This window comes from Hippocampus bargibanti, linkage group LG13, assembly GCF_051943395.1.
Source record: "Hippocampus bargibanti isolate YZ-2025 linkage group LG13, ASM5194339v1, whole genome shotgun sequence".
In the NCBI taxonomy this organism is placed as follows: Eukaryota; Metazoa; Chordata; class Actinopteri; order Syngnathiformes; family Syngnathidae; genus Hippocampus; species Hippocampus bargibanti.
Window position 1 is genome coordinate 8,451,241 of NC_142746.1, and position 26,767 is coordinate 8,478,007.

Consider the following 26,767-nt stretch of genomic DNA (forward strand, 5'->3'; position numbering starts at 1 on the left):
AAGAAGCTGTTTAAATGTCTGCTGGATTTGGTGCGCATGGATCGGTAGCACCTGCCTGAGGGGAGTAGCTGGAAAAGGTGGTGGGCAGAGTGCGGAGGGTCCAGTAGGATTTTCCGCGCCCTAGTTTGGATTCTTGCAGTGTGCAAGTCCTCGAGAGTGGGTAGGGCGGTGCCAATGATTTTTTCCGCCGTCCTAACTGTCTGTTGAAGTCGGATTTTGTCCATTCTTGTGGCGGCCCCGAACCAAACGGTGATGGAAGAACACAGGATGGATTCGTTGACAGCCGTGTAGAAATGTTGCAGCACCTCCTGTGGCAGGCCATGCTTCTTTAGCAGCCTCAGGAAGTACATTCTCTGTTGGGCCTTTTTCAGGATAGAGTTGGTGTTGACCTCCCACTTCATGTCCTGGGAGACTGTGATTCCCAGAAACTTGAAGGTCTCAACGGTTGACACAAGGCAGTTGGATAGTGTGAGGGGTAGCTGTGGTGATGGATGTTTCCTGACGTACACGATCATCTCAACTGTCTTCAGCGTGTTCAGCTCCAGGTTGTGACGGCTGCACCAGAGCTCCAGCTGCTCCACTTGTTGTCGGTACGCAGACTCGTCGCCGTCTTTGATGAGACCGATGACCGTGGTGTCGTCTGCGATCTTTATGAATTTGACAGCTGGGTGCGTTGAGGTGCAGTCGTTCGTGTAGATGTAATGTTTGTGATGTAATGAAAGGAAAGAGATGCCCTTTTTACGGTAAGATCAGAGCATTGTCATCAAATGGTGAGTATAGTTTTTGCTTTTTTGAATGTTGCTGTGCTGATGACCATTTTTGTGTTTGGGAGCCTTTTACTAAGCGAGTTGCTTGTTCTGTAGCCACAAAGGCACATAAGTCTTCTTTTGCCGGTCCCAAGCCCGGATGAATACAGAGGGTTGTGTCAGTAAGGGCATCCGACGTAAAAGCTTGGCCAAAACAAACATGCTGATCAAACCTCTAAAGATGGAGGACACTGATTTGCTGTGGCGACCCCCTGGAAGGGAAAAGCCGAAAGAAAAAGAAGAAGACTCATGTTTATAACCCAACATTAAAATATTAGTCCTTATTTGAAGACCTAACCTGTCTTCACAGACCAACACAGGTTTAAAACCATAATTTAAACCGTATACTTCTTCTTCTTCTTTTCCTTTCGGCTTTTCCCTTCAAGGGGTCGCCACAGCAAATCAGTGTCCTCCATCTTGAGAGGTTTGATCTGCATGTTTGTTTTGGCCAAGCTTCTACGTCGGATGCCCTTCCTGACACAACCCTCTGTATTTATCCGGGCTTGGGACCGGCACAAGAAGACACTAAACCGTATACTACTATAATTAAAAAGCACAATGCTGGTTTCAACATTTTTACCCTGTCTAGAAAGATGAAGCTTGTTTTTCCTCTTTGAAACACAAACCAACATTTACAGTACAACCACAACCTTTGTTTCAACCAATTTGGCTAGAAGCTGAAATTTTAATCCGTTGCCCTGAGTGAAAACCTGAAACTTGACTTGGAACCCGAAACCAGGCTTGACATATCTTAAAAGTGATTTGAAATCTTAGTTTGCCCCCCCCCGCCTCCTAAAAAAACACAATTCAGGGACTCTTCACAACCATATAGCTATAGTTTTGTGTATGATATTGCACTTTAATCGGACCTCAGTCATACTTCCAACACGTATTGCTATCTTATGTCATGTGTGTGTGCGTGTCGATATGTGTGTGTCTTGCATGTTTGGCATTTTGATTGACAAAGAAAAAAGAATGAAATCATAATGCACAATGTCGTGATACAATGACACAAATGAACAGTAGATAAGGCTTTCAACTTAATTTCGGTCAGATGACTTCAGTCCTTGTTAATATGCTACGATAGAAGCATAGTACAGTTATATTCACATTAGAGCTTTGAGTTTCGTCTATCGGCCAGCAGGGGGCAGCGTCTCGTTAAGAAATAAAAAGAAACTGGTCAGCGAGTGAAGCCAGGAAGGCGGGTCAATATGTCCATGGAGCGGCCAGGTTCGATGACTGGTATAGGCAAGGTCCGAATGACAGAGGTCGTGCTCTCAATGGTCGAGGATGCGCAGGTTTCCTGACACGATCTTGTTCTCCAGCATAGAGCCTGCCGGGATGTCAATGCGATCGCCGTGGTTGGCGATGATGATCACAGTGCCCTGCCGCGGGATACACCAACAGCGAATCAAATCTGTGCTTGTGTGACAGGCCATTGCTGCAACAATTTCGTTTGTCTCCTTGAATGTTGCCCAAGAGACACTCGTGAGGCGCTTTACCTTGAGCGAAACGTTCTTTCCGAAGGTTACGTCACCGGAAACGGTCAGATGGTCCAGTTCCAACATGTCAGGGATGCTCTCGAAGCGGGTCAGGTACTCCTGAACCTGATTCCAGGACAACACAGCTCTGTGAGACTCAGACTACTGACTTGGTCTCAGAGCTAAGACATAACATAACAAACACAGACTTTAAAGCTTAACTTGGAAACCTAACATTTTTGTTAAAACTATATGAAGCCATAACCTACGCTTGACCCCGATTTTGTCAGTTGTTCTTTTTTTGTGTCGTAAATTATCGTATTGTTGTACTTTGGTGAAGGAGCTCCCGAGCTTGACATGTGGCGTTGTAGGGAACTCCCGGCGGGGGCTCATAGTGAGTGAGCCAGCGTCCAGGCTGTATAGGTTGGACATGACCAGCAGGAGGTCCGAGGTGGTCTTGACAGGCAGAAAGCGGCTGCGGGGCACGTTGATGCCCATAGCATTGTCAAAGCACTTAATGGCTGCGCCCACCGCCGTCTCCAGCTGGATGACGTTCTGACCTCCGTCCAGCGTCTGCACAAGAGCCATACAGTAAATCCTTATGGACAATACTGTGTTTATATTTTTGTATGTGTATCTTTTGTTTTTGTGTTGAATCGAGCTATTTGGGTAACAGTGGTAAAAGTTAGCAGATAATTTTGTGAGCTAAAATCAGGAAAATTGAATGTTGGCCTCCTTTTGTTCTGACATGAGAGCAGTTTGAGAATCTAAAAGGTCACATTGGAACGTAAGCTAATATTGAAAACTCATTTCATAATCTAACATTGGAAATTAATTTTGGAGGCTAATGCTGGAAGGTTATGTCAGAAGTAAATGTTTGTTTTACTTGGTAGTGATGTTATAATTAACAGTTGAAAGCCAACTTTGGGAGGCAAACTTGAAACCAATGATGAAAGCTAACATTAAAAGCAAACAATGGTGGTAATATTGAAAGCTAACTTCATATATTATCATTGAAAATTAACGATGGACACTTACGGAAAGCTAATGTTGCCTTGTAATAAGCTTCAACACAACCAACTACCAGAACTGCCATGGGAAACTAAAATTAAAGCTAATTTAAAACAGATTCTTATCTTAAAGACAGTGTATTGTCGGTGTTCAAATACCTGACATGTTTCATGTTTGAACACCGACAATACACTGTCTTTAAGATAAGAATCTGTTTTAAATTAGATGTCAGGAAGACGGAATGAACTTAACACAACTAAAATTAAAGCTAACATTGGAAGTAACGCTGGAAGCCAACTGAAACAAACATTGAAAGAAATCACTGGAAGCTAATATTAGAAGTTTAAGCTGAAGCTCACATTAAAAGCTAGGTTAATACTGAAAGCTAACACAGAAAGCTATGGCTAAATCCAACTTTGAAAGCTCATGTTAGAGCTAACAATCAAACCAATGTTGTAAGCTACAATAAAAGTAATGTCCAAAAAGATTTAGTTTTTTTTTTGTTCTTTTGACTTCAAGACGGCGCCGCGAGAGTGGCTGCCTTTCCAGCAGCTCATGTATTTCATTTTTCTACTTTCATTCCTTTCATCACTTTGCTGCTGTGAAATGTAAATTTCTCCACTGTGAGACTAATAAGGGCATATCCAATTCAATCCAATCCAATGTCGAAGCTAAGATTGGAAGCTAAATTTAGCACTGAAGCTAACATTGTAAGATAACAATGAAAGAGAACCCTGGGAGAACACACTTGAAAATGAGTGCATTATGTGTCACCTTGGTGTTGACTATGATCTCCATGTCCATGGCTTTCCGCTCCTGTAGTCTCTTGATGGCAGACAGTGAGATCCAAAGGTTGTTGGTGTTGAAGATCTTAAACTTGGTCACTGACTTGAACTCGTCCACGTGGGCTTTGGGCACCTGAGCAATCTCAAGCAGGCGCAGTTTGCCTTCATACTCAATCAGCGTGCCGCCCTGTGAATCATTTTTTTCCCCCCACAGTTAACTTCGAGCAATTTCGAAGACCTACTAGCGCCACTTGACGGTCATTTGACGCAACTCCGGCGGCGCTCACCTTGACATCAGCCCGCGTCTTGTCCGTCACTTCCATGACGAACTCGCATCGCTTGCCGTTGTGTCGTCCCACCAAGTGGTTGAGGATGTGCAGGTCCACCGTGGCTCCAAGGTTGTCAATGTTGGACACAAAAATGTACTCCTTGCCCTCGGCAATCAGCTGATCGAGCAGGCCCGAGTTGTAGAAGCTGGCGTAGATGTCGCCGTGGCCCGGCGGGTACCAGCCCTCCGTGTTCTGGCCCGTCGTGCTCAGGCTGGTGGGAATGGGCAACAGCGACTCTTTGTTGATCCGTGGATACCTGAGGAGAAGGCAACGGAGACATCTTTGACAACGTCCAAAGCGGATGCAGTCTTTGATCAAAGGGGGATCAAACGGATCTGCGTCCTCTCCGGTGAGCATCAATTTCAACACGGGGAGAGATTTTTAAAAGGAGGATTTATTCCGGCCCGATGCTCTGATATGGTCTGACGGTTCCGTGTCTTTGATGTCCATCGCCGAATCAAATTCCTGACCCTTAAACCCCATTTGAACCATTTGGTGCTATTTCATCATCTAACAACGCCACTGCGTTAGCCTGCGTTTGCGTGACGTTGGCCTTTCTTATTGAAAAGTATCAAACGTGAGTCTTCATTCATATTTGATGGCGCATGGTACAGTAATTTTCCATTTGACGGACACCGGTGTGAAATATGAATGCCCCTCGCCTTACTTTATAGTTTTGAACATTTCCTTCATCATTCAAAAAAATAATCCGCAACGTGCATTTGGCTTAGTGACACTACGAGATGATTTACCTGCTCTGGTTGAAGGTGTGGATCTTGACGCGGTGATGTGTGTACTTCTGCAAGATCTTCTTGGTGTCCTCGTCTGTGTTGAAGGAGTTCATGAGTACCAGAGGCACGTTTGTGTTGTACGTCTTATTCAGGTGCTGCGTGGAAAGCACAAAAACATCCAACTTCAATTTATCATGAGGACAAGCAGTGACATTTTATTGGGGACATAATACTAAAACTTGGGGGGCGTGGGTGGGGTGCTTTTCTTACACCTAACACAATTTGAATATCGGGGATAAGAAATGTACAATAATGAAATCATAATTAGACCTAAAACGGGGAACTGAGAATTGCAGAATTGTGTAAAAAAACTCCACAAAAAATATGCCCAGAAAAATACATACATTGTTAAAAAGAACACAAAATCCTTCAGCAAACTAACCAAAATACTGTATACTAAACAAAAATATGTTTTTGTAATTATGAAACAAAAATATTTTTATTGTATTTACATTGTTTATTTATCGATGAGAAGGTTTCTTCAGCCGTCATCTGTACAAAAGTGAAGGTTTCGGACGTTTCGCCTCCTATCCAAGAGGCTTCGTCAGCGAACTAAAGTCTGACTGGTCGTATCGGCCCCATTTATATATCCCTAATGTCCAGACCTGGTGGCGCCGGACACAGCTATGATAGGTCCCTACTCTCAGGTTGGGGGGGGGGGGCGCGGGACCCCCCCCTGTGGCCCCACTGATTGTTCCTACATTCCTGACTAACGATTGGCCTATTACACCCACTCCCCCCGGTATCACCTCATCAGCATAACGACCCTCATCAGCATTGCGAAAGTTGCCTAACCTGTTTTGCCTGAGCAGGCTATTGTATGAACGATCCAAATTGAACCTCACACCACCAGACCGGTTTAATGAAGGATTTTGTTGTTTTATAAGAATCGCCTCTTTTACCCCCCTTTCAAACCATCTATGTTCTTTCGCTAAGATTTTAACCTCATTGTCGTCAAATGAGTGGTTGCTAGCTTTTAGGTGCAAATGTACTGCCGATTGAGGCCCACTAGTATTATCCCTGCGATGTTGATAAAGTCTTTTTTTGAGAATTTGTTGAGTCTCCCCAATGTACTGCTCTTTACAATTTTCATTCTTACAATGTATGGAATAAACTACATTACTTTGTTTTTCATTTGGTAGCCTATCTTTTGGATGCACTAATTTTTGCCTTAACGTGTTTATCGGTTTGAAATAAGTAGGAATTTTATGTTGCCAAAGGACTCTTTGTAATTTTTCAGAAACTCCTGCAATGTACGGTACTGCTACTCCTCTCCTTTTAGAATCTTGAGAATTATTGGTTTCGTTCGCTATTCTTTCTTTCTGACATTTGTTGAATGACCACTGAGGGTACCCACAGTTAGTGAGTGCTCTCCTGATATGTTTTGACTCCTTTTCTCTACCTTCAGTGCTAGTTGGTATTAGTTTAGCCCTATGCTGGAGGGTTCTGATAACTCCTAGTTTATGTTGTAAAGGGTGGTTAGAGTCAAAAAGTAAGTATTGGTCAGTGTGCGTAGCCTTCCTAAAGACTTCTGTTTTTAGCGCTCTGTCCTCTTTTATAATTACTTTACAATCCAAGAAGGCTAGTTGGTTCTCTTGAATGTCCTCACGAGTAAATTTAATGTTGAAGTCTACAGAGTTGAGATGATCTGTGAAGGATTGAATTTCTTGTTTCTTAATTATGACAAAAGTATCGTCCACATATCTAAACCAGTGTCTAGGTTTTGTCCCTGGGAAGGATGTGAGGGCCTGTTTCTCCATCTCTTCCATGTAAAGATTAGCCACTATGGGTGAAACTGGTGAGCCCATAGCACAACCATGGATTTGTTTATAAAATTTTTCCCGAAATTGAAATAATAATAGTAATAGGCCAATCGTTAGTCAGGAATGTAGGAACAATCAGTGGGGCCACAGGGGGGGGGTCCCGCGCCCCCCCCCCCAACCTGAGAGTAGGGACCTATCATAGCTGTGTCCGGCGCCACCAGGTCTGGACATTAGGGATATATAAATGGGGCCGATACGACCAGTCAGACTTTAGTTCGCTGACGAAGCCTCTTGGATAGGAGGCGAAACGTCCGAAACCTTCACTTTTGTACAGATGACGGCTGAAGAAACCTTCTCATCGATGGACCACTCCTGTACGACTGAGAGCTTACACAGACGTATTGTTTATTTATAATCAATAAGTGTCTTTCAAAACTCTCAAGGACAAAAATACTCGCTACCTTTTTTAAATTGAAGTCCTAAAAAACAAATACAGTATTGGAAAATAAAACATATGGAACAAAATTGCATGAAAACTACATAGAAAAAAACACCCACAGAATATTACGCAAAAACTACACCACTACTACAAAAAGATATAAGATATAATAGTTAAGACTTAATGAAAAAAAATCATTGGGCAAAATATCTGAAAATAACTCAAAGATATGACAGACGTGTAACATAATGAAAATCAAATTTGAAAAAAGATGCAACATAATGCAAAATGATTTGACCAAATGTTTGGGATATATTAGTTGAAATACTGAAATATTACAAAAGACATTCTAAATACTCGATAATAAATAAAAAAAGATTAGAAAACATCCAATCTGATCAGACAAAAATACTGCTATTATGAAAGAAATATAATACAAAAATGTATACAAAAAATCATTGGTGTGTTCATTCACCAACCACTCAAAAATCTGACCTGAAAATGTATCGACACTAGAAAGCCAGCTCGATCATAAAGAAATACCAAAATGATCAAATAAAATCCTGAAATGCGAGAAATGCATCATTATCATGGTAATCCAAAAATAATGTCATCATAAGAATAAAGTCCAATGTCCTGAGAGAGGGGAAAAAAAGGGAGTGACCTGACGTTTTCTCTCCCCCACCCCTTTTTTTTTTTGCTAACAGAACAAAACATTTGCTATTCATTAAACAGACTGACAATTTGCCTCCGGTCATAAAAAACAAAAGGAAGAAAAAGGCCACACCTTCTGTGAAAAGTCTTGTTCTCACTTCAGGATGTTTGAACACACATTCAAATGTGAATCATAATGCACTGCAAACAATGACAACTTGTGACGCACGTCGTATTGACACTGCCTTGCCCTTGCGAAGAAAACGACAAAGAAAGCGAGGCCAGTTTTTAACCTAACCCCCCCCGACACTTCAGCCAAGTAGTTCACAAGCGTTTCACACAAAGTACCACCTCAAAAATAAATATCCAGTGATTGGAATATATCCCACGTGCTGCTGTCAAGGGGCTCTCCATGCCGCAACAAGAGGCGCTTTAAAGGACAACCGACACCATTTTTTTTGTTTCCTAACTGACATCAGAAAAACGTTTTATCGCATCCAAATCACGCAGGCTATTTTTAGTCAAATGCAAAACACCAATAAAAATGAGTTAAAGTGTCCCAAAACTACTTCAAAATGACATCGGAGATGCCGAGTTTCAGAAGGTCCCGCTCCCTTGTTCGTGACATCACGCCAGGATGTCTTGCCTTGCTCTAGAATCAAAACAATGGCCTAAGATTTGGAGAAGATGGTTTCTTGTTACTCATCCAGTTATGAATACGATACGTCACTTTATATATGTCAATACCTCACTTTACATACGTCACTACCTCACTTTACATACGTCAGTACCTCACTTTACATTCAGAAATTACATGTATAGTCTGTTGTCAATTGTATGTCTTTTTTAGCCACGTTAGCCAACTATTAGTGCCTTGCATGCTGGGTCCGAGAGGACATTAATTTCATCTGTGCTGTATGTCATGCATATTAGCATATTTGACAATAAAGCTGACTTTGATTCAAATAGTTCTGAAGAGGAAAGCATAAATGTTTGCAATCGATTAAAGAAGTCCACCCGTATCAATTCGAGCTGTCAGGACTCCAATGTAGCGTCACAGAAAATACACAAGATGGCGCCCAAGCTCCGTTGGAAATGGGCTGTTTTGTCTGCTGGGAATTTGTGTCAACTAGTATCAAATAGTAGTCTTGGTGCACCACACAACGATTTACCCTCGCCTTATTTATGTGTTTTCCTTCTAATTTCGCCACACGAAGTTTTCAGAACAAAGTATCCAAAATGCATTGTGTGTCGCTTTCTCGGTCAGGGCCGCTCCTGACGTGACGTCATCAACTTGAAAACAAGACTTCCTGAATATTCAGCGCGAGTCTTAAAACGTAAAATATACCTATATGCCGTGGAATATTTGAAAAATACGCTCAGTAGAAGTCATTTGAAGTGATCCCCAAACTTCTCCAGCTTGGTGTGTCCCCTACGATCTGCCACTGGACCCTCAGCTTCCTGACAGGACGGACACAACAGGTCAGACTGGGAAATATATCATCCACAACACGAACCGGGGCCGCCACAAAAATGGACAAAATCCGACTTCAACGGACAGTTAGGACGGCGGAAAAAATCATTGGCACCGCCTTACCCACTCTCGAGGACTTGCACACTGCAAGAATCCAAACTAGGGCGCGAAAAATCCTACTGGACCCTCCGCACCCTGCCCACCACCTTTTCCAGCTACTCCCCTCAGGCAGGCGCTACTGATCCATGCGCACCAAATCCAGCAGACATTTAAACAGCTTCTTCCCCCAAGCCATTAACTCTTTGAACTCTATCAACAGTAGCCAAAATGGAACTGTATAGTGCCACTTAGCAGTTTTTTTGACGACGATACTCGTGCAGCGTGTTCTACCGGAAACAAATTCCTTATGTGTTCTACATACTTGGCAATAAAGATGATTCTGATTCTGATAAAACAGCACTGAAATATTAATGGCAAATATGTTGAACCATAAAGTTAAATACAACTGTACTGAGCTGCATTTAATTTGTATGTTTTATGTAAACCCAAACATGCAGTAAAGTAAAACTAAATGGGGTAGTCCGAAAAAGGACGATGTGCGTGCGTGTGTGTGTGTGTGTGTGTGTGTGTGTGTGTGTGTGTGTGTGTGTGTGTGTGTGTGTGTGTGTGTGTGTGTGTGTGTGTGTGTGTGAATGGTCTCTTATTTTCTCGACAAACAGGTTGCTTGGGGGACTGGAGGTAATGCGATGAGGGCTGAGTTGAGCAAAACTGGGGCGCTGTGATTGGGACACAAGAGATCAGTGTACTGGTGGACAGGGAGGATCGAGGTGGGGGTGGGACTGCGGCGTCCCACAGGAACCTTCCAAAACACAACCACAGCCGCTCACATTGAGGCACACGTTGACTAAATATTCACAAACTTACAGATGAACTGTACACAGCAGCAAATCAAACAAAGTGGATTCTTTTTTTACCTGGCCTAGAGTGCTGCATGCAAGCGATTTATTGAATAACTGGACAACACATGGTGTCCAATGTTTGCCGTAGAACCGACAGATCCTTCTTCGCCCCATCTGGCCCCTTGGTAGTGCCCCTCCCGTTACTCACCCACTCACTGTGTTTACACGGACAGTATAGGCTAACGAACCAGAGGATGTCCAAATGAACTCATTGTATTTGAAAAGGAGTTTAAGCAAATATGATGCCCCCCTCCCCCCACGTATCTATTTCATTCTCATCAGGATCTGGAAAGATATACAAAAGACATTTTGGCATCTGACAGTCGTGATTGTTGCATTGATGAACTTCTATCACCATTCAAATACTTTTGGGCTGATCAACTACGTGCGTCATACGCTATCTCCAGGAAATCACTCAAATGGTGGAAATACCTGTTCTGGTTTCTAGTGGATATTTGTATTTGCAATGGAATTATACTGATGAAACTGTCTCCAAACCATCAAGTGAAAACCAGAACAAGTCGCCTCCAAAAAAGGACTCAGTTAGAATTCAGGACAAACTTAGCTCATCAGTTGTTTGGCACTTACAGAAGGAAAAGAAAAAGAGAATGCATGAAGGAGAATGACACTGCTGCCCTCCTTCATTGGCCAGTAGAATTGGATAAAAAGAGAACAAGTAAAGAGTGTGCAAAGAAGAAAATTCGTCGCGAGCCAAGAACAGGTTGTGAGCAATGCAAAATACATATCGATACATTCAGCGAGTGTGGCTGCATTTTCAGCAGCTCCTGTATTTTGTTTTTCTACTTCTTTATTTCCTTTCCTCTTATTTTCATCACTTTGCTGCTGTGAAATGTAAATGTCTCCACTGCGTGACGAATAAAGGTAAATCCAATCCATCCTGAAAAAAAAGTCATTGGCTGCTGATGACTGGATTTTTTTTTTGAGTGAGCAGAAATATAATACTTTTCTGAGTTTTACGTCTGTGTAAGCTCTCAGTCGTACAGGAGTGGTCCATCGACGAGAAGGTTTCTTCAGCCGTCATCTGTACTTTTTTTGAAGGTGTCGGACGTTTCGCCTCCTATCCAAGAGGCTTCGTCAGCGAACTAAAGTCTTACTGGTCGTATCGGCACCTATTTATATATCCCTAATGTCCAGACATGGCGGCGCCGGACACAGCTATGATAGGTCCCTACTCTCAGGTTGGGGGGAGCAGAGGACCACTCCCTGTGGCCCCACTGATTGTTCCTACATTCCTGACTAACGACTGGCCTGTTTACCCCACTCCCTCCGGTATCACCTCATCAGCATTATGAATGTTGCCTAAGCAGGCTATTGTATGAACGATCCAAATTGAACTTCACCCCACCAGACCGGTTTAATGAAGGATGTAGTTGTTTTATGAGAATCGCTTCTTTTACCCCCTTTCAAACCATCTATGTTCTTTCGCTAAGATTTTAACCTCATTGTCGTCAAATGAGTGGTTGCTAGCTTTTAGGTGCAAATGTACTGCCGATTGAGGCCCACGTGTATTATCCCTGCAATGTTGATAAAGTCTTTTTTGGAGAATTTGTTGAGTCTCCCCAATGTACTGCTCTTTACAATTTTCATTCTTACAATGTATCGAAATTTCTGAGTTTTGTGTTTTTTTCTGGGGGGCGGGGTACCATGTAACTTGAACTACGCAAACATGTGGAGGAACACGTCATCATAACAAGCAAGCCAAGAGCAGACACAGCTGACGCTAACACGCCATCACTTCCTGCCAAGCCCATCAGAAGTCATGCTTACATTCGTCTCTGAGACTTTCTTTGTCGTCAGCCTTTAAATGCGATTCAAGCTCAAAGAGTGGTTGGACAGCGTTGGCCATGTTTGCAGTTACCTCTATCTGCTGTACGGTGAGGTCCAAGAAGGTATTCTCGTTGCGTACGCTGATCAGGCTCTTGGGGCCTTTGCAACCCATGCTGGTACCGAGACCTCCGTTCAGCTTCACTACCACCAGCTTGTTCAGGCTGTCGGCAACGCCATCTGGAAGGCCTCGTGCAGCAATCTTGTCATATGGTTGGATCTGGACACGCATAACAAATGGCATCATGTGAGAAATGTACCTCGCGGGTCTTTAGAAGGATGATTTTTTTTGTGCTGCTTGTCAGGTTTGTATCATTAGGAGTCTATTTAAGCCCCTTTTAGTTTTGTTTCATCTTTTAGTTTTCATTATATGTGGTCTGAGCCGGTCTGCTCGTATGGCTGATTGCTCATAAAACCCCAAAGTGCATCATATATTTCTCGATAGAACAGGAGTGACGTTGAAATGAATCTTGTAAGTGTGCGTTTTTGCAAACTTCCTGCTTGCGCACCACAACTGTGACCCCCCTTTCCTCTCAAAGAGAATGAGGTTAAAAACACAAGACTCTGCCGACAAAATAGGTAACATAAACAAAGTATGTCGGGGCTCAAAATGTGTACTTAGCTGACGTGCGCATAAATACTTAAACGCTTCGCAGCTGCCCGTACTACTAATACGTGTTGTGAAGCATTACAAGAGGTAAACCACCGCACCACTGCGGTTTCTGTCAGGTTTCCCTCCTCACATGATTGCTCAGCAGCCAACAGGCATTTTTTTGTAACCAGCGTGACCAAACAACAAGAATATTTGTGGTGAAGGTTTAAAGGACAACCGACGTCTCCGGACAATATAGCATACAGCTATATTTTACGTTTTTTACGTTTTAAGACTCGCGCTGAATATTCAGGAAGTTGGTGACGAGTCCGTACGTGACATCACTGAAGGAACGCCCCTGACCGAAAAAAAAGACACATTGTAGCAGTCCTTCCATCACGTCAATGTATTTTGCTGTACTTGTTTGGTCTGAAAACCTCGTGTTGCACCAAAAAGCCGCCAGAAGAGGGCGACCAAGCTCCATGGAAGGAATTTATCAGCCTGTGGAAACGGGCTGATTAATTCCTCACAGGAGCTTGGACGACATTTTCTGCCTCTTTTTGGGTGATACATTTCCCCCCATTGTTGCCTCAAAATGGCACGGAATAAATTCTTTAATCGATTGCAAACATGTATGCTTTCCTCTTCAGAACTATTTGAATCATATTCATAACTGGATGTGTAACAAGAAAGCATATTCTCAGAATCTGAAGCCATTGTTTTGATTCTCCAGCAATGCAAGACTTCTTGGCGTGACGTCACAAACTGAGTGGGGGACTTTTTGAAAATGCCCGATTCGCAGCTCAATTTTTTGGACACTTTAAGTCATTTTTATTGGTGTTTTGTATTTGAATAAAAATATCATACTGCATGTTTTGGGTATTTTAGATGCTATAAAACGTTTTTCTGATGTCAGTTAGGAAACAAAAAACTGATGTTGGTTGTCCTTTAACAGGAGAGATTGTGTTTACACAAATAAAATGCTATTTATCAGCTCGATGGAGGAAGGAACTGCACTAAACTTGATGTTGTTGATCTTGCCGTGCTGTTTAAAACCAAGATCATACATTGGTGCCATGAGATAAACGTTTCATACGTTTGTAACTAGAAAGGATTTTATACAATTAAAATAAATGGAAATGTCATTACCTCATTCACTACCATTCCCGGCTTTTTGCCGGAATTGAAAATATGACGTAGAGCGCCATTCCTGAATTAGCTCGGGTTTTGTTTATTCTTGCTTGGTTGCCGATAAATCGCTGGCCAGATTTCTGGCAATGTTTTTTCCCTTCCACAAGGGGGCAGGATTTCCCTTTTGTCCATGTTCACGCTTTGTTCCAGCTTCGGCTGTTGTTAAAGCGCTATATAAACCAGTATTTATGTATTGTATTGTATTTTGAACAGCTGCCCCGATTTCACGCTCAAATAACTCCAGACCCATATAACTTAGGAATTAACTCTTTTTTTCTGATGAAAGAAGAGAGTCTAAGGTTTCTTACACTCCATTGAATGCTTATATAGTTCTAAAACTCAATATCCTGTGGGTCCTGGAATTTGTGTGACAATGACAAAAACCCTGGCACTGGAGTGGACACGTTTTCGCACATCGTCTGGCAGTGAATGAGTTAATCTGATCCTCACACATGTTTACAGAGTGCATAAAAAGGGTTAATAGATATGCCCTGTACTTTTTGTCTGAAAAAGTCAATGGAATTACATAATTGTAAGAAAGCCGACATTTTCCTGGAATGGGATGTTAGCGCTGTCCTCTTTGAAACAACCACATTAGCACGCATCATTGTCATAAAAAAAAGTCCTGTTAATCACTTTCTTTAATTTCCTTATTGGTATGCCATAATATCTCGTCACACTTCCTCTGTGTCCCATGTGGTGAAAAGAAGAGAAGGCGTACTGAGAGCTGCTGAGTGGAGAAGTATGGGGGTCTTTGGGGAGGTGAGAATGGTAATGGAGTTTCTGGGTGGTTACAGTGTGACAACACAAAGACAGAGCAGTCTTTGTGCATTTGTGGCAAGCCACTGAGGACGTTTTATAAAAGAGCAGCGAGACAGAAGGTCTGCATGCCCAAAAAACAATTTACTGTTCCGCTGGTGAACCCCAAATTGGGTCATTGGGCCGTGAATCATTCATGCGGTCGCAAGTTTGCTGAAAAATCAACTGCAGCCGATTTTATGACTGAATGACAAATACAGTGATCCATAGATTTCAATTCGCAAGCTTTGCCGATGTATATCCCAATTTAACGCTGTCTAAAACCACTGCACATCCATCAGTTTTTCTGACTGGGAGGCTAACCGCTATTCCAACATGCTGATGCCTTCTTTGTTGCTGTCAGTCAGAAACCTCGCCTATCCATAATAACTGCAAAAACAAAAGGAATCCACGATGAGAAGAAAGGAGCGTCAGTGCAGAACGCCGATGCACTGGAACTGTCGCGGCTTGGAATTGAAGCGGATTTACATTGGACAGGAGATGTGAGACCATCTCTTTTTGTCAATGTATGCTACAGCTTTGCGTTTGCTTTCAACATTTAGCTTGTAGCGGACATGCACATTTCACCATGATGTCCCTGATCCACTGGTGAAAAGGACGCTTTGATCCTCTCCTCTTTCATCGAGAACTGCTTCATACAACAAAGAAGGTGCAGAAAGTGCTTGAGATTGAATGACTGTCTGTGTCTTTTGTGTTATGTCCCATTAGATTAATTTCATTTTGTTTTTTGTTTTGTTTCTCTATTTCTTCCCTTTCTCTTCCTTTCATCACTTTACTGCTGTGAAATGTAAATTTTTCCACTGCAAGACGAATATAGGCTCATCCAATCCAATTCATCAGTAGCACATAAAAATGCAGTGTTTAACAAATCACATTGATTTTTGACAAGACATTAAAGATTGCCAAATTTGTACATGGTATAGCCGGACAAACATCCAAACAATCCACAAACAGTGATACGCAGGTCAATTTCAGTGGTTATGACCGCATATGGTGGGAATGTCAACTTTCTTAACGGGTTGAGCAACGTGGACTGTGATCGTCCAAAGTTCAATTCTCTGACATCAAACGTTTAAAGACTACTTGCTTTGGGCTTTATCAGTTTGTGTTTTGTGACCGTTATAAGCACACGAATAGATGGGCGGCCAACTCACAGAGTCCTCGGGGGGTCGCTGTATCTTGATCCATTCAACCGATGGACCCTTGACCTGGAGGAATCTGTGGAAGAGATTTCTGAAGCCCTCAAAATCTTTCTTGCATGCCTGAAACACATAAAATCCATATTTCGTAAGATTGCTATATCTTGCAGGATACAAGATTAGCCTGGGTTGTTAGCAGAAGTTATCAGGAGATTTTGCAACATGTGCATAGACATTACTACATATACATGCACAGCTCACTTTCAGCGCCTTTCCCCCCTCCCTGAATCAGATAATCTGAAAACCATATCCTTGATTCCATTGGATAAAAATAGGGGGGGAAAAACAATTCAAGAGTCATTGGTTAACGACACGGGCTAAACGCACCCTTGCAAGAAGTAATAAATTCCATTTCGGGGATTGATAGTGGCTGTACTTTTCCCATTGATAAGAGATTGATGTCATAATATCCCAGCGTGGACGTTTTTTATAATCACTTGTTGCTGATAACGTCGAAGTGTGAACTAAAGAAGGAGGATCACATCTTTCGGGATTGGTATTCCTTATTATTAAAGTAATATGTTGGTGTCTTGTAGTTTTATCCAGGTGGAGTGTTTGTTAGGGTTAGAACACAGATGTCAAAGTCAAGGCCCGGGGACCAAATCTGGCCCACCACGTTATTTTATTTGGCCCGCAAAAGCAAATCAAGCAGGTGGAGTGACATGATGCTTGTTCCGAACCAAAATTTCAAATTGTCCCATGTAAACCACAATAACAGTCATTATTCTTGACTTAAGATTTGAAAACTAGTTATTCATTCCTTCTTCTATGCCTTCTTGATGTAATATGTGGAGGGGATAAAACATTCTAATGGCTTTTCCATAACGGCCCTCAAGAGAAAACCGTAACTACAATGTGGCCCACGGCAAAAAATGAATTTTACACCCTTGAGTAAGAAGCTGTGTGTCACTTAATAAACACACCCATCGCAAAGCGGAGAGATGATGTGCTGCTGAAAATCAAAATTAATAGAAAATAATTCACTGTGTGTTTGTTCATGAATATATTTTTTCTTTACATCTAAATGGCTTTGAAATAGTACACGGCACACCCAAAAATGTCTAGATCAGCCTTTATGAATAGTACAATCCCCTAATCCAGGAGCGCTCACACTTTTTCAGCATGGGAGCTACGTTTGAAATGACCAAGTCAAAATGATCTACCCATTATATTTAAACTCAACTTTATTTGTGTAACATAAGTTCCTGACTATGTCACATCACCTTGTCATGCGACCTGCCAATAGTGTCTTGGAGATCAACTGGAAGATCCCGATCTACGTATTGAGCACCCGTGCCCTAACCCTTTTAGTATCAAAAACAATGGTTAGCTAATTTAAAATAGCCTATTGTTGCTATTTGGTGGTCGAGGATAAACACAGCCCCCAAAACTTTCAATTGCTTCATGAAAAAAAAATACTGACACTCCTCAACTTACGAACGAGATACATTCCAAATGGTTGTTCGTAAGGTGAATTCGTTTGTAAGTTGCTTCAGTGCTATAATTTGCAAGGAATGTATGTTTAAAGGACAACCGACGTCACTGTTTTGTTTCTTAACTGACATCAGAAAAGGTGCTATAGCAACTAAAATACCCAAAACACACAGTATGATATTTTTATTCAAATGCAAAACACCGATAAAAATGACTTAGAGGGTCCAAAATCTGCAAAAAATTGAGCTGCGAATTGGGCATTTTCAGAAAGTCCCGCCCCCAGTTCGTGACGCCACGCCAAGACGTCTTGCATTGCTGGAGAATCAAAACAATGGCTTCACATTCGGAGAATATGCTTTCTTGTTACACATCCAGTTATGAATATGATTATGAATATGATAAGTCCAAGATGGCGCCCGAGTAGGCAGCCTCAGCAAGTGCTCTCATGAGCCTTGCTTTTTTTGGTTGTTTTTGTCTTGTTTTGTGTTTTCTTTTGTCTCTTTGTGTTGTTGTGCATCGTATGGAACGGATACAGATTGTTTTTCAGCATTTTTGACCACGACATTCGTCAAGGAGGAGACTGTGCTGAGCGGTTGCGCCTTTTCGGCAGCATGAATATGCCAGTACTGTTTTTGAATGGGAGGAATGTCTGTGCCATTCGACTCTCATCGCTGGACACCACAGGGGCCATTGTGCTTTTTTGCGCTTGTAATGGGCAGCATCTTCACAGCCCCGCTTTGTTTTGCGGAAAGGTCAGTGCTGTTGGACAGTCTGCGGCTGGATGGATGCATGGCTTGAGGAACCCGCGATAAGAAGAAAGGAGCGTCAGCGCAGAGCGCCGATGCGTATGTGGAACTGTTGCGGCTTGGAATTGAAGCAGATTTATGTGGAACAGGAGATGTGAGACAATCTCTTTTCGTCAATGGATGCTACAGCTGCGTGTTTGCTTTCAATATTTAGCTTGTAGTCGACGTGCACATTCCACCATGATGTCCCTGATCCACTAGTGGAAAGACGCTTTGATCCTCTCCTCTTTCATCTAGAACTGCTTCATGTCATCACAAAGAGGGTACAGCAAGTCCTGAAGAATGAATGTCTCTCCGTGTCTTTGTTTTGTCATATTGTCTCTGTGCTGTCATATTATTTGTTATTTAGTTTTTTTTTTTTGTTCTTTTGACTTCAAGACGGCGCCGCGACAGTGGCTGCCTTTCCAGCAGCTCATGTATTTTGTTTTTTTACTTTCGTTCCTTTCATCACTACATTTCACTGCTGCTGTGAAATGTAAATTTCTCCACTGTGAGACTAATAAAGGCAAATCCAATCCAAATAGTTCTGAAGAGGAAAACACACAAGTTTGCAATCAATTAAAGAAGTCCTTCCGTGTCATTTTGAGGCATCTGGACTGCAATTTAGCGTCCCAGAAAAGAGGCACAAAATGGCTTCCTCACAATGAGCTGTTGTGAGGAATGAATCAGCCCGTTTCCACAGGCTGATAAATTCCTTCCATGGAGCTTGGACGCCCTCTTCTGGTGGGTTTTCGGTGCAACACGAGGTTTTCAGACCAAACAAGTACAGCAAAATACATTGACGTGATGGAAGGACTGCTACAATGTGTCTTTTTTTCTGTCAGGGGCGTTCCTTTAGTGACGTCACGTATGGACTCGTCACCAACTCAAAAACAAGACTTCCTGAATATTCAGTGCGAGTCTTAAAACGTAAAATATAGCTATATGCGGTGGAATCTTATTAAAATACGCTCAGCCATTTTACAAATTATGGACACAACTTGTCCGGAGACGTCGGTTGTCCTTTAAGGTTTATATGTTTAAAGTTTATATAAGTATGTTAAAGGCTTGTATAAGTAACCTGTATTGGTTTGTGGTGAAAAATAAACATTTAATAAAATGTATGCTCTTTAAAGATATGTACAACTGGAGAGAATACTACATATGTTACTCCAAACACGTTTGTATGTACCAATGTTCGTAACTTGAATGTTCGTAAGTAGGAGAGCATCTGTAACTGCAACATCAAAACAAAAAATATGTTCATATACATTTGCACAATCGAAACCCAGAGTGACTCAAAACGTAGACCAGCCAGTGAAAAGTAAACACACTCGAGTGCAGAACGTGAGGGTGACAAAGCTTCATTCAACATTTTGCTGATTTTCACCTTTTGTGATTGAGGCCGCGATAAACTCAGAAGCGACTAAATAACTAATCTCACTCCTGTGTGCCCCCCCTCCACCCTCAACACACATGCTTTTAGTATGTGTTTGTAAGCAGGCGGAACCCTCATTGGCACCGTAGCACAGTATGTGTCACTGCCGTGTTTTCCCGACAACCCACCCCGCCCTCCAAATCGCAACCAGATGCTCGGCAAGAGTGAAAAGGTGTGGCTGCAAATGTCAAGTGAAGATCTTACCTCTCTCTCTGCGCACGCCTTGGTGCCCAGAAGCTTTTCCATCTCGCTGTGTATGGAGCTCTCCAACTGCTGCCGCATCATTTCCTGGAAATGAGACATCCCTCCGTTGAACATTCCTTTCCCCAGATCTACACAGGACGAACAGGGAGAGTGCAAAGTTAGAGTGAAAGTTAGCCGCTCGTATTCCACGACAATTGAACAAGCCAAACACGTCGTAGTGAGACATTCTGACACAGGAATGTCAATACCGACGATATACTCTGTGTTCTCTCCGTACCAGCTGCACAGAATGTTTTTCTCATTATTTCAAAGCAACCAATCACAATAGATCTAGATAAATCCACAAAATTAAGTTGAAAACACATTTCCATCAGGATTCGGACAAATCTTAGGGCTTCAAATTCTCATGTCTGAGGTCTACAAACCGCGAGTGACACAGATGTGATCTAGAACACCAACGAACCTCCCCTAACCCCTAAACAAAACCAAACAAAATAGATTCATCTGGAAACAAGATGCTCGTGACGCTTTTGGCAGGAGCATCCTTGCGTTCTTCCGATCAAATTTGTGGGAAAACATCATTTGCTTTTGGGGGACAATGACTCACGAGACTCAGGAATTAATCATTTCACACACGTGAGAACACATTTAGAAGAAACGTCAGAACACTGAATTATATTACTTTGTAACAGATACACATCGAGAGACATAATAGGAAGTGTCCACTTTCTTGCTCACGCCGCGATGAGGAGAAAGAAGCGTCAGCGCAGAGTGCCGATGCGTATATGGAACTGTCGCGGCTTGGAATTGAAGCGGATTCACGTGGGACAGGAAATTGATGGTGAATTACCCCAACAGAAATGTGAGACATTCGTCAATGGATGCTACAGCCTTGTGTTTGCATTCAACATTTAGCTTGTAATAGACGTGCACATTTCACCATGAAGTACCTGATCCACTGGTGAAAAGGACGCTTTGATCCTCCACTCTCTGAAACTGCTTCATGTAACAAAGAGTGTGCAGAGTGTTTAAGATTGAATGAATGAATGTCTTTTGTGTCGTGTCACATTATTTGTTATTTTTGTTATACGTCTGTGTAAACTCTCAGTCGTACAGGAGTGGTCCATCGATGAAAAGGTTTCTTCAGCCGTCATCTGTACTTCTTTACTCAAAGATGTACAGATGACTGAAGAAACCTTTTCATCGATTATTTTTGTTAGGGTTTTGACTTCATGATGGCGCTGTGTGAGTGGCTGCCTTTACAGCAGCGCCTGTATTTTGTTTTTGCTGCTGTGAAATGTAAAATTGTGAGACAGAAAGTTTAATCTAATCTAATCTAAATCTAATTATATGATTGCGGGATGACGTTTGGCAGCACGGAAACTCTCCACATGTGATTTTGTGGCCCATTTCCAAGGAACAGCAGCTGTTTTTGCAAAACTTACTGACATCATCGAGCGCAATGTCAACTCGCCAAAGCGTCGGGTCTAACATGACTGACTCTTAACCGACAGATGCGATAAGAGTACACTTTGGTGGCATTCAATGTGAAAGGCTCAGAAAAATAAATATTGGCTCGGCTGTCTCTGACGTTGCGACGAAACAGCGGAATTGGATTGGATTGGATATGCCTTTATTAGTCTCACAGTGGAGAAATTTACATTTCACAGCAGCAAAGTGATGAAAGGAATGAAAGTAGAAAACAAAATACATGAGCTGCTGGAAAGGCAGCCACTCTCGCGGCGCCGTCTTGAAGTCAAAAGAACAAAAAAAAAACATGACAGCATAGAGACAATATGACAAAACAAAGACACAGAGAGACATTCATTCTCAAGGACTTGCTGTACCCTCTTTGTGATGACATGAAGCAGTTCTAGATGAAAGAGGAGAAAATCAAAGCGTCTTTCCACCAGTGGATCAGCACATTTATGGACCAAGAAAGGAGGAGTTAGCAGTTATTTACTTTGCTTACTTTTGTTCATGCTTTATCACCTACAGATACACATTCCGGCGAAAAAAAGTGCAAAGAGGAAACATGATTTCAGGGTTGGCGTTACAAGTACAGTGTCATGATATCCGGTTCGGCGCATTTAGAGAGAAGTGAGATACTTTGCAGTTGGTCTTCGTTCAAGGAACAATAGACTTCCCTTTTCTTTTAATTTTGATAATAAAAGGGAAACTGAGACTTGTGTTGTGTGTGAAACAGGTGAACCAGGCTCTGCATTCTTCATTCTCTGATCCACTGGAAAAAGGACACTTTGATTTACTTTTCTTCTATAACTGCTTCATGCGACAAATATTTGGCAGAAAAGTGGTTAAGATTGAATCACTGCCTGTGTCTTATGTTTTGTGTTGTTATTTATTAAGTAGGACTTCCAAGATGGCGCCACGAGAGTGGCTGCATTTACAGCAGCTCCTAAATTTTGTTCTTCTACTTCTCCCTTTCATAATTTCACTGCTGTGAATTTGGGAATTTGTCCATTGTGTGTCCAATAAATGTTTTCTTAGCTCATCTTAATATCCTAAAATAAAATACAAGTAATGGTTGTTCCGGTTTTGTGCATGTTTGCCTGATAGGGGCAGTGTGGTGTCATGTATGCGTGATCAATCTGTCTGTTGGACAGTCTGCGGCTGGATGGATGCATGGCTTGAGGAGCCCGCGATACGAAGGAGCGTCAGCGCAGAGCGCCGATGCGTATGTGGAACTGTCGCGGCTTGGAATTTAAGCGGATTCACGTGGGACAGGAGATGTGAGACAATCTCTTTTCGTCAATGGATGCTACAGCTGAGTCTTTGCTTTCAACATTTAGCTTGTCGTTGACGTGCACATTCCACCATGATGTCCCTGATCCACTGGTGAAAATGATCTCTATTTTCTGGATGATTATTCATCAGGCGCTACATTTCTGTCTTGGATAGGACCCAAAAATATTTTCTTTGCTGGGTTCTCAGTAGAAGAGGTGCTATTGAGGTTTCCTGACTGGCATTCATTTGGAGGCTAATTTGTTTCTCCGTTGGACTCTGTGTAGGATCCACAGGCGCTTACGGGCATAATTTTCTGCTTGAGGTGTGAATTAGAGGCTATAAGGTGGGCGTTCTCATTTGCAGTACTTTTGGAAATGTGCCAATTTGTGTCTTCTCATGTTTTAAATGGACCAAGAAAAAAAATATCAAGCTCATCAACATGATCAAACGATCAAAACAGAAACTCAACTGTTACCTTCTTCAGCTTAGCGGTTCTTCGCTTTTATCTACAAAGTAGCAAATAATTACTTTTCTTGACAGTGAGTATTCTTTTCCTTTCGGCTTTTCCCTTCAGGGGTCGCCACAGCGAATCATTGTCCTCCATCTTTCCCGGTTTTGTGCATCCTCTTCTCTCACACCAGCTACCTTCATGTCCTATTTGACCACATCCATAAACTTCCTCTTCGGTCTTCTGCCTGGCAGTTCAATACTCAGCATCCTTCTCCCGATATAGTCACTCTCTCTCCTCTGGACATGTCCAAACCATCTCAGTCTTCTGACGTTGCGACGAAACAGCGGAATAACACATTTATAGACCAAGAAAGGAGGAGTTAGCAGTTATTTACTTTGCTTGACTTTCCCACGTCTGACTTTCTCTGCAAAGCCTCTAATATGAGTTGTCCCTCTAATGTACTCATTCCTGATCCTATCCAACCTGGTCACTCCCAAAGAAAACCTCAACATCTTCAGCTCTGCTACGTCCAGCTCTGCTTCCTGTATTTTCTTCAGTGGCACTGTCTCCAGTCCAAATATCATGGCTGGTCTCACCACTGTTTTATACACTTTTCCTTTCATTCTAGCTGAAACCCTCCTATCACACATCACACCTGACATTTTTCTCCAGCCGCTCCAGCCTGCCTGGACACGCTTCTTCACCTCTTCTCCGCGCTCTCCATTGCTCGGGACAGTTGACCCCAAGTACTTAAACAACTCCACCAACTTCTTTATCTCTTCTCCCTGTAGCATCACTCTTGCACTTGGTTCGCTCTCATTCACACACATATATTCCGTCTTGCTGCGACTGATCTTCATTCCTCTCCTTTCCAGGGCATATCTCCACATCTCTAGTTTTTCTGCCACCTGTTCCCTGTTCTCGCTACAGATCACAATGTCATCTGCAAACATCATGGTCCAAGGAGATTCTTGTGTAACATCGTCTGTCAGCCTGTCCATCACCATAGCAATCAAGAAGGGGCTCAGAGCTGACCCCTGGTGGAGTCCCACCTCCACCTTGAATTCCTCAATCACACCGACAGCACACCTCACAACCGTCCTACAGTCATGATACATGTCTTGCACCGCTCTGACATACTTTTCTATCACTCCGGACTTCCTCATGCAATGCCACAGCTCTTCTCTGGGCACCCTGTCGTACACTTTCTCTAGATCTACAAAGACACTGCAATTCCTTCTGACCTTCTCTGTACTTCTCTATCAGCATTCTTAAAGCAAACACTGCATCTGGCGTACTCTTTTTTTTGGCATGAAGCCATACTGCTGCTCACAAATGTTCACTTTAGTCTAGCTTCAACTACTCTTTCCCAGAGTTTCATTGTATGGCTCATCAACTTTATTCCTCTGTAGTTAGTACAACTCTGCACATCGCCTTTGTTCTTAAAAATGGGCACAAGTACACTTCGTCTCCATTCTTCAGGCATCTGTTCACCATCTAAGATCTTGTTGAATAACCCAGTCAGGAACACCACCGCCACCTCTCCAAGACACTTCCATACCTCAATTGGTAAATCATCAGGCCCGAGTGCCTTTCCCCCCCTTCATCCTCTTCAGCGCCCTCCTCACTTCATCCTTTAACCGTGCGCTGTATCTCCTTGTACTGCTGTCTACTCTCGTCCGTCTTCTCAGTGTCCCACTTTTCTTGACAGTGAGTGATCTTAATATGTTTTCCCCTCTGGCACCTCTGTTTTTAATAATATTAGAATATGAATATAATATGGAACATATTTTGTAATATTTCTGAATTTGGGTGATGTTCAGCAGCAGGTGCATTATTATCCTGAAATGCCATAGCTATGGGTGACGTCCGAATTGTACATGCTTTTATTGGTCAAACATAAAATATATAAGTGTATCTAAAAAGCCTGATGTGCAAGAAGAAAAGAAAATATTTTTTTTTAATCAGCATCAAAAACACATTAGGGGGCGACTATAAGCCTTTCAACCAAATTTGATGTTGACCAGTGTCATGTTTTTCACAGATCTAAACAACGCCGCATATTCTAGATGCTAATTTGCTTCAATTGGGGAGTATCTGAAACAGAAAGTTTTGTTGAATCCACAAAATAAGTCTAGTTGGAAGAATTAAAGTACAAAATGTGTCTTGTTCATCTCCTTACCTCCCAGATAAAGGGCCATGTTCAAATCGGTCAGGAAATACGATGCAAAAACGAAATACCACTTTATAATAAATGCAAGTTAATTCCACAGTGTCATCCCGCAACACAGTAAAGGTTCCTGGTCTGAGCGCTGACTGTCCATTCATGCGGTGAAGGTCCAATCACTAGTGCAACTCGAGATCATAGGACATCCCGCCCACGGCATAAAAAGGGGCAAAAACCGGGATACGTTCGCACTTATCTTACTGACCAGTCGCCAAATGAAATGTAGTCCCACATTATCCTTTAACACCCCACCACTTCCACCTCTGACATAAATCACGTCACAAGTCCTGGTTGTGACTCCTGACCTCGACTCCCACCCCTTCTGTCATTCGTCCTACCCTTCAATGCTAACTCCCAACCTTACGACCACATTACGGCGGCGATTTCCCGTTGTTGATTTTTTAATACGCACCCTTCATCAATGATTAACCTCCCGGGAAGAACGCCCCCATCCGCCGTAGTTAACGAACATTGTCAAACGCATAGATGCGAACGAACGCAACTCAGATGCGATGCGCACACAAGATCCCACCGAAAAAGGGAGGAACTTTGCGCACCACGAAAAAGAGCAACCATTGTAGCAGAAATGAGACATCGGGGGAAACCCCGATTGGTTAAGCTAGCTAGCTAGCCAGTTCCTTACTGAAAAAGCATATCAACGACACCCGGGTTGTTTTAGTCTTACCGATTTGTCGTAGTGGTCGATGGCCGGTCCTGTGGTTCGGAAGGAAGCAAGGGAAGCAACTCCCCGCAGAGGACACACACACACGCGCGCGCACGCGCTTCACACCACTAAATAAACACGAACATTTATTTCCTCTATGTGCCTTTTATTGCTCAACATGCCAGGCTAGCTGGTTGTGGAAGAAAAATAAATAAATACGATGGGAGCATGTGATTAAAAAAGGAAGAAATAGCTGATCGAGTTTTTCCCCTCCCTTCTGAAAGTGAAATTCCAAACGTGAACGAATTGCAGGCGTTGATCGCCAGACAGAGCCAATCAGAGTGTGGTATGCGAAATATGACGTCACTGACATGCGCCAATGGGTTTGTGAAGCAAGGACAAGAATTGGAGCAGGGGTGCTCACACTTTTTCAGCATACGAGCTACTTATAAAAACAACAAAGTCAAAATGATCTACCCACTACAAAAATGCAAAACAATTATTTTCAAATGTATTAAGGATTCTTTATATGTACAATGTATGTTGACGTACCTTACATAACTGAATAAGCCAATATTGCACAACACACACAATAACTACATATACATAACATAATAAATAACTATTAACATTTTTGGTAATTACCTGAGTTTACTGGAGTTGATGATTTGCACTGAATTG

The 26,767-nt window shown here is 42.4% G+C and overlaps 1 protein-coding gene and 1 long non-coding RNA gene across 5 annotated transcripts in view; one reads left to right on the top strand and one right to left on the bottom strand.

The window, feature by feature from the left end:
* The window catches only part of LOC148889223 (uncharacterized), a 36,625-nt gene that overhangs the window by 1,056 nt on the left and 8,802 nt on the right, over positions 1-26,767 (top strand). The window contains exon 1 of one of the 2 annotated variants that reach the window (XR_016116812.1): positions 20,144-22,749. The exons of the other annotated variant lie outside the window; for it this stretch is intronic. This is a non-coding gene — a long non-coding RNA (uncharacterized LOC148889223). Of the gene's footprint in view, positions 1-20,143; positions 22,750-26,767 lie in introns of those variants that run through there. 2 annotated transcript variants of the gene reach the window in all.
* On the bottom strand, positions 1,640-26,364 carry ugp2b (UDP-glucose pyrophosphorylase 2b). 3 transcript variants are annotated; one of them, XM_089011342.1, is made up of 10 exons: positions 26,108-26,364; positions 20,000-20,127; positions 16,094-16,201; positions 12,372-12,557; positions 5,165-5,298; positions 4,371-4,668; positions 4,073-4,270; positions 2,618-2,860; positions 2,309-2,413; positions 1,640-2,191 (listed from the first exon to the last, which is right to left on the bottom strand). In XM_089011342.1, the coding sequence occupies exons 2-10, from the start codon at positions 20,111-20,113 to the stop codon at positions 2,084-2,086; spliced, it is 1,494 nt and encodes a 497-aa protein (XP_088867468.1). In that variant the 5' UTR covers positions 20,114-20,127; positions 26,108-26,364; the 3' UTR covers positions 1,640-2,083. The 3 variants fall into 3 exon arrangements, with proteins under 3 accessions (XP_088867468.1, XP_088867467.1, XP_088867466.1); XM_089011341.1 differs by lacking the exon at positions 26,108-26,364 and adding an exon at positions 25,835-25,970; XM_089011340.1 differs by lacking the exon at positions 26,108-26,364 and adding an exon at positions 25,378-25,767.

Excerpts from the sequence above, each read along its gene's own strand:
- ugp2b (XM_089011340.1), bottom strand. Across the intron at positions 4,669-5,164 it reads CACACCTTCAACCAGAGCAG|GTATCCACGGATCAACAAAG; the intron begins GTAAATCATCTC and ends CCTTCTCCTCAG. Across the intron at positions 4,271-4,370 it reads AGACGCGGGCTGATGTCAAG|GGCGGCACGCTGATTGAGTA; the intron begins GTGAGCGCCGCC and ends AATGATTCACAG.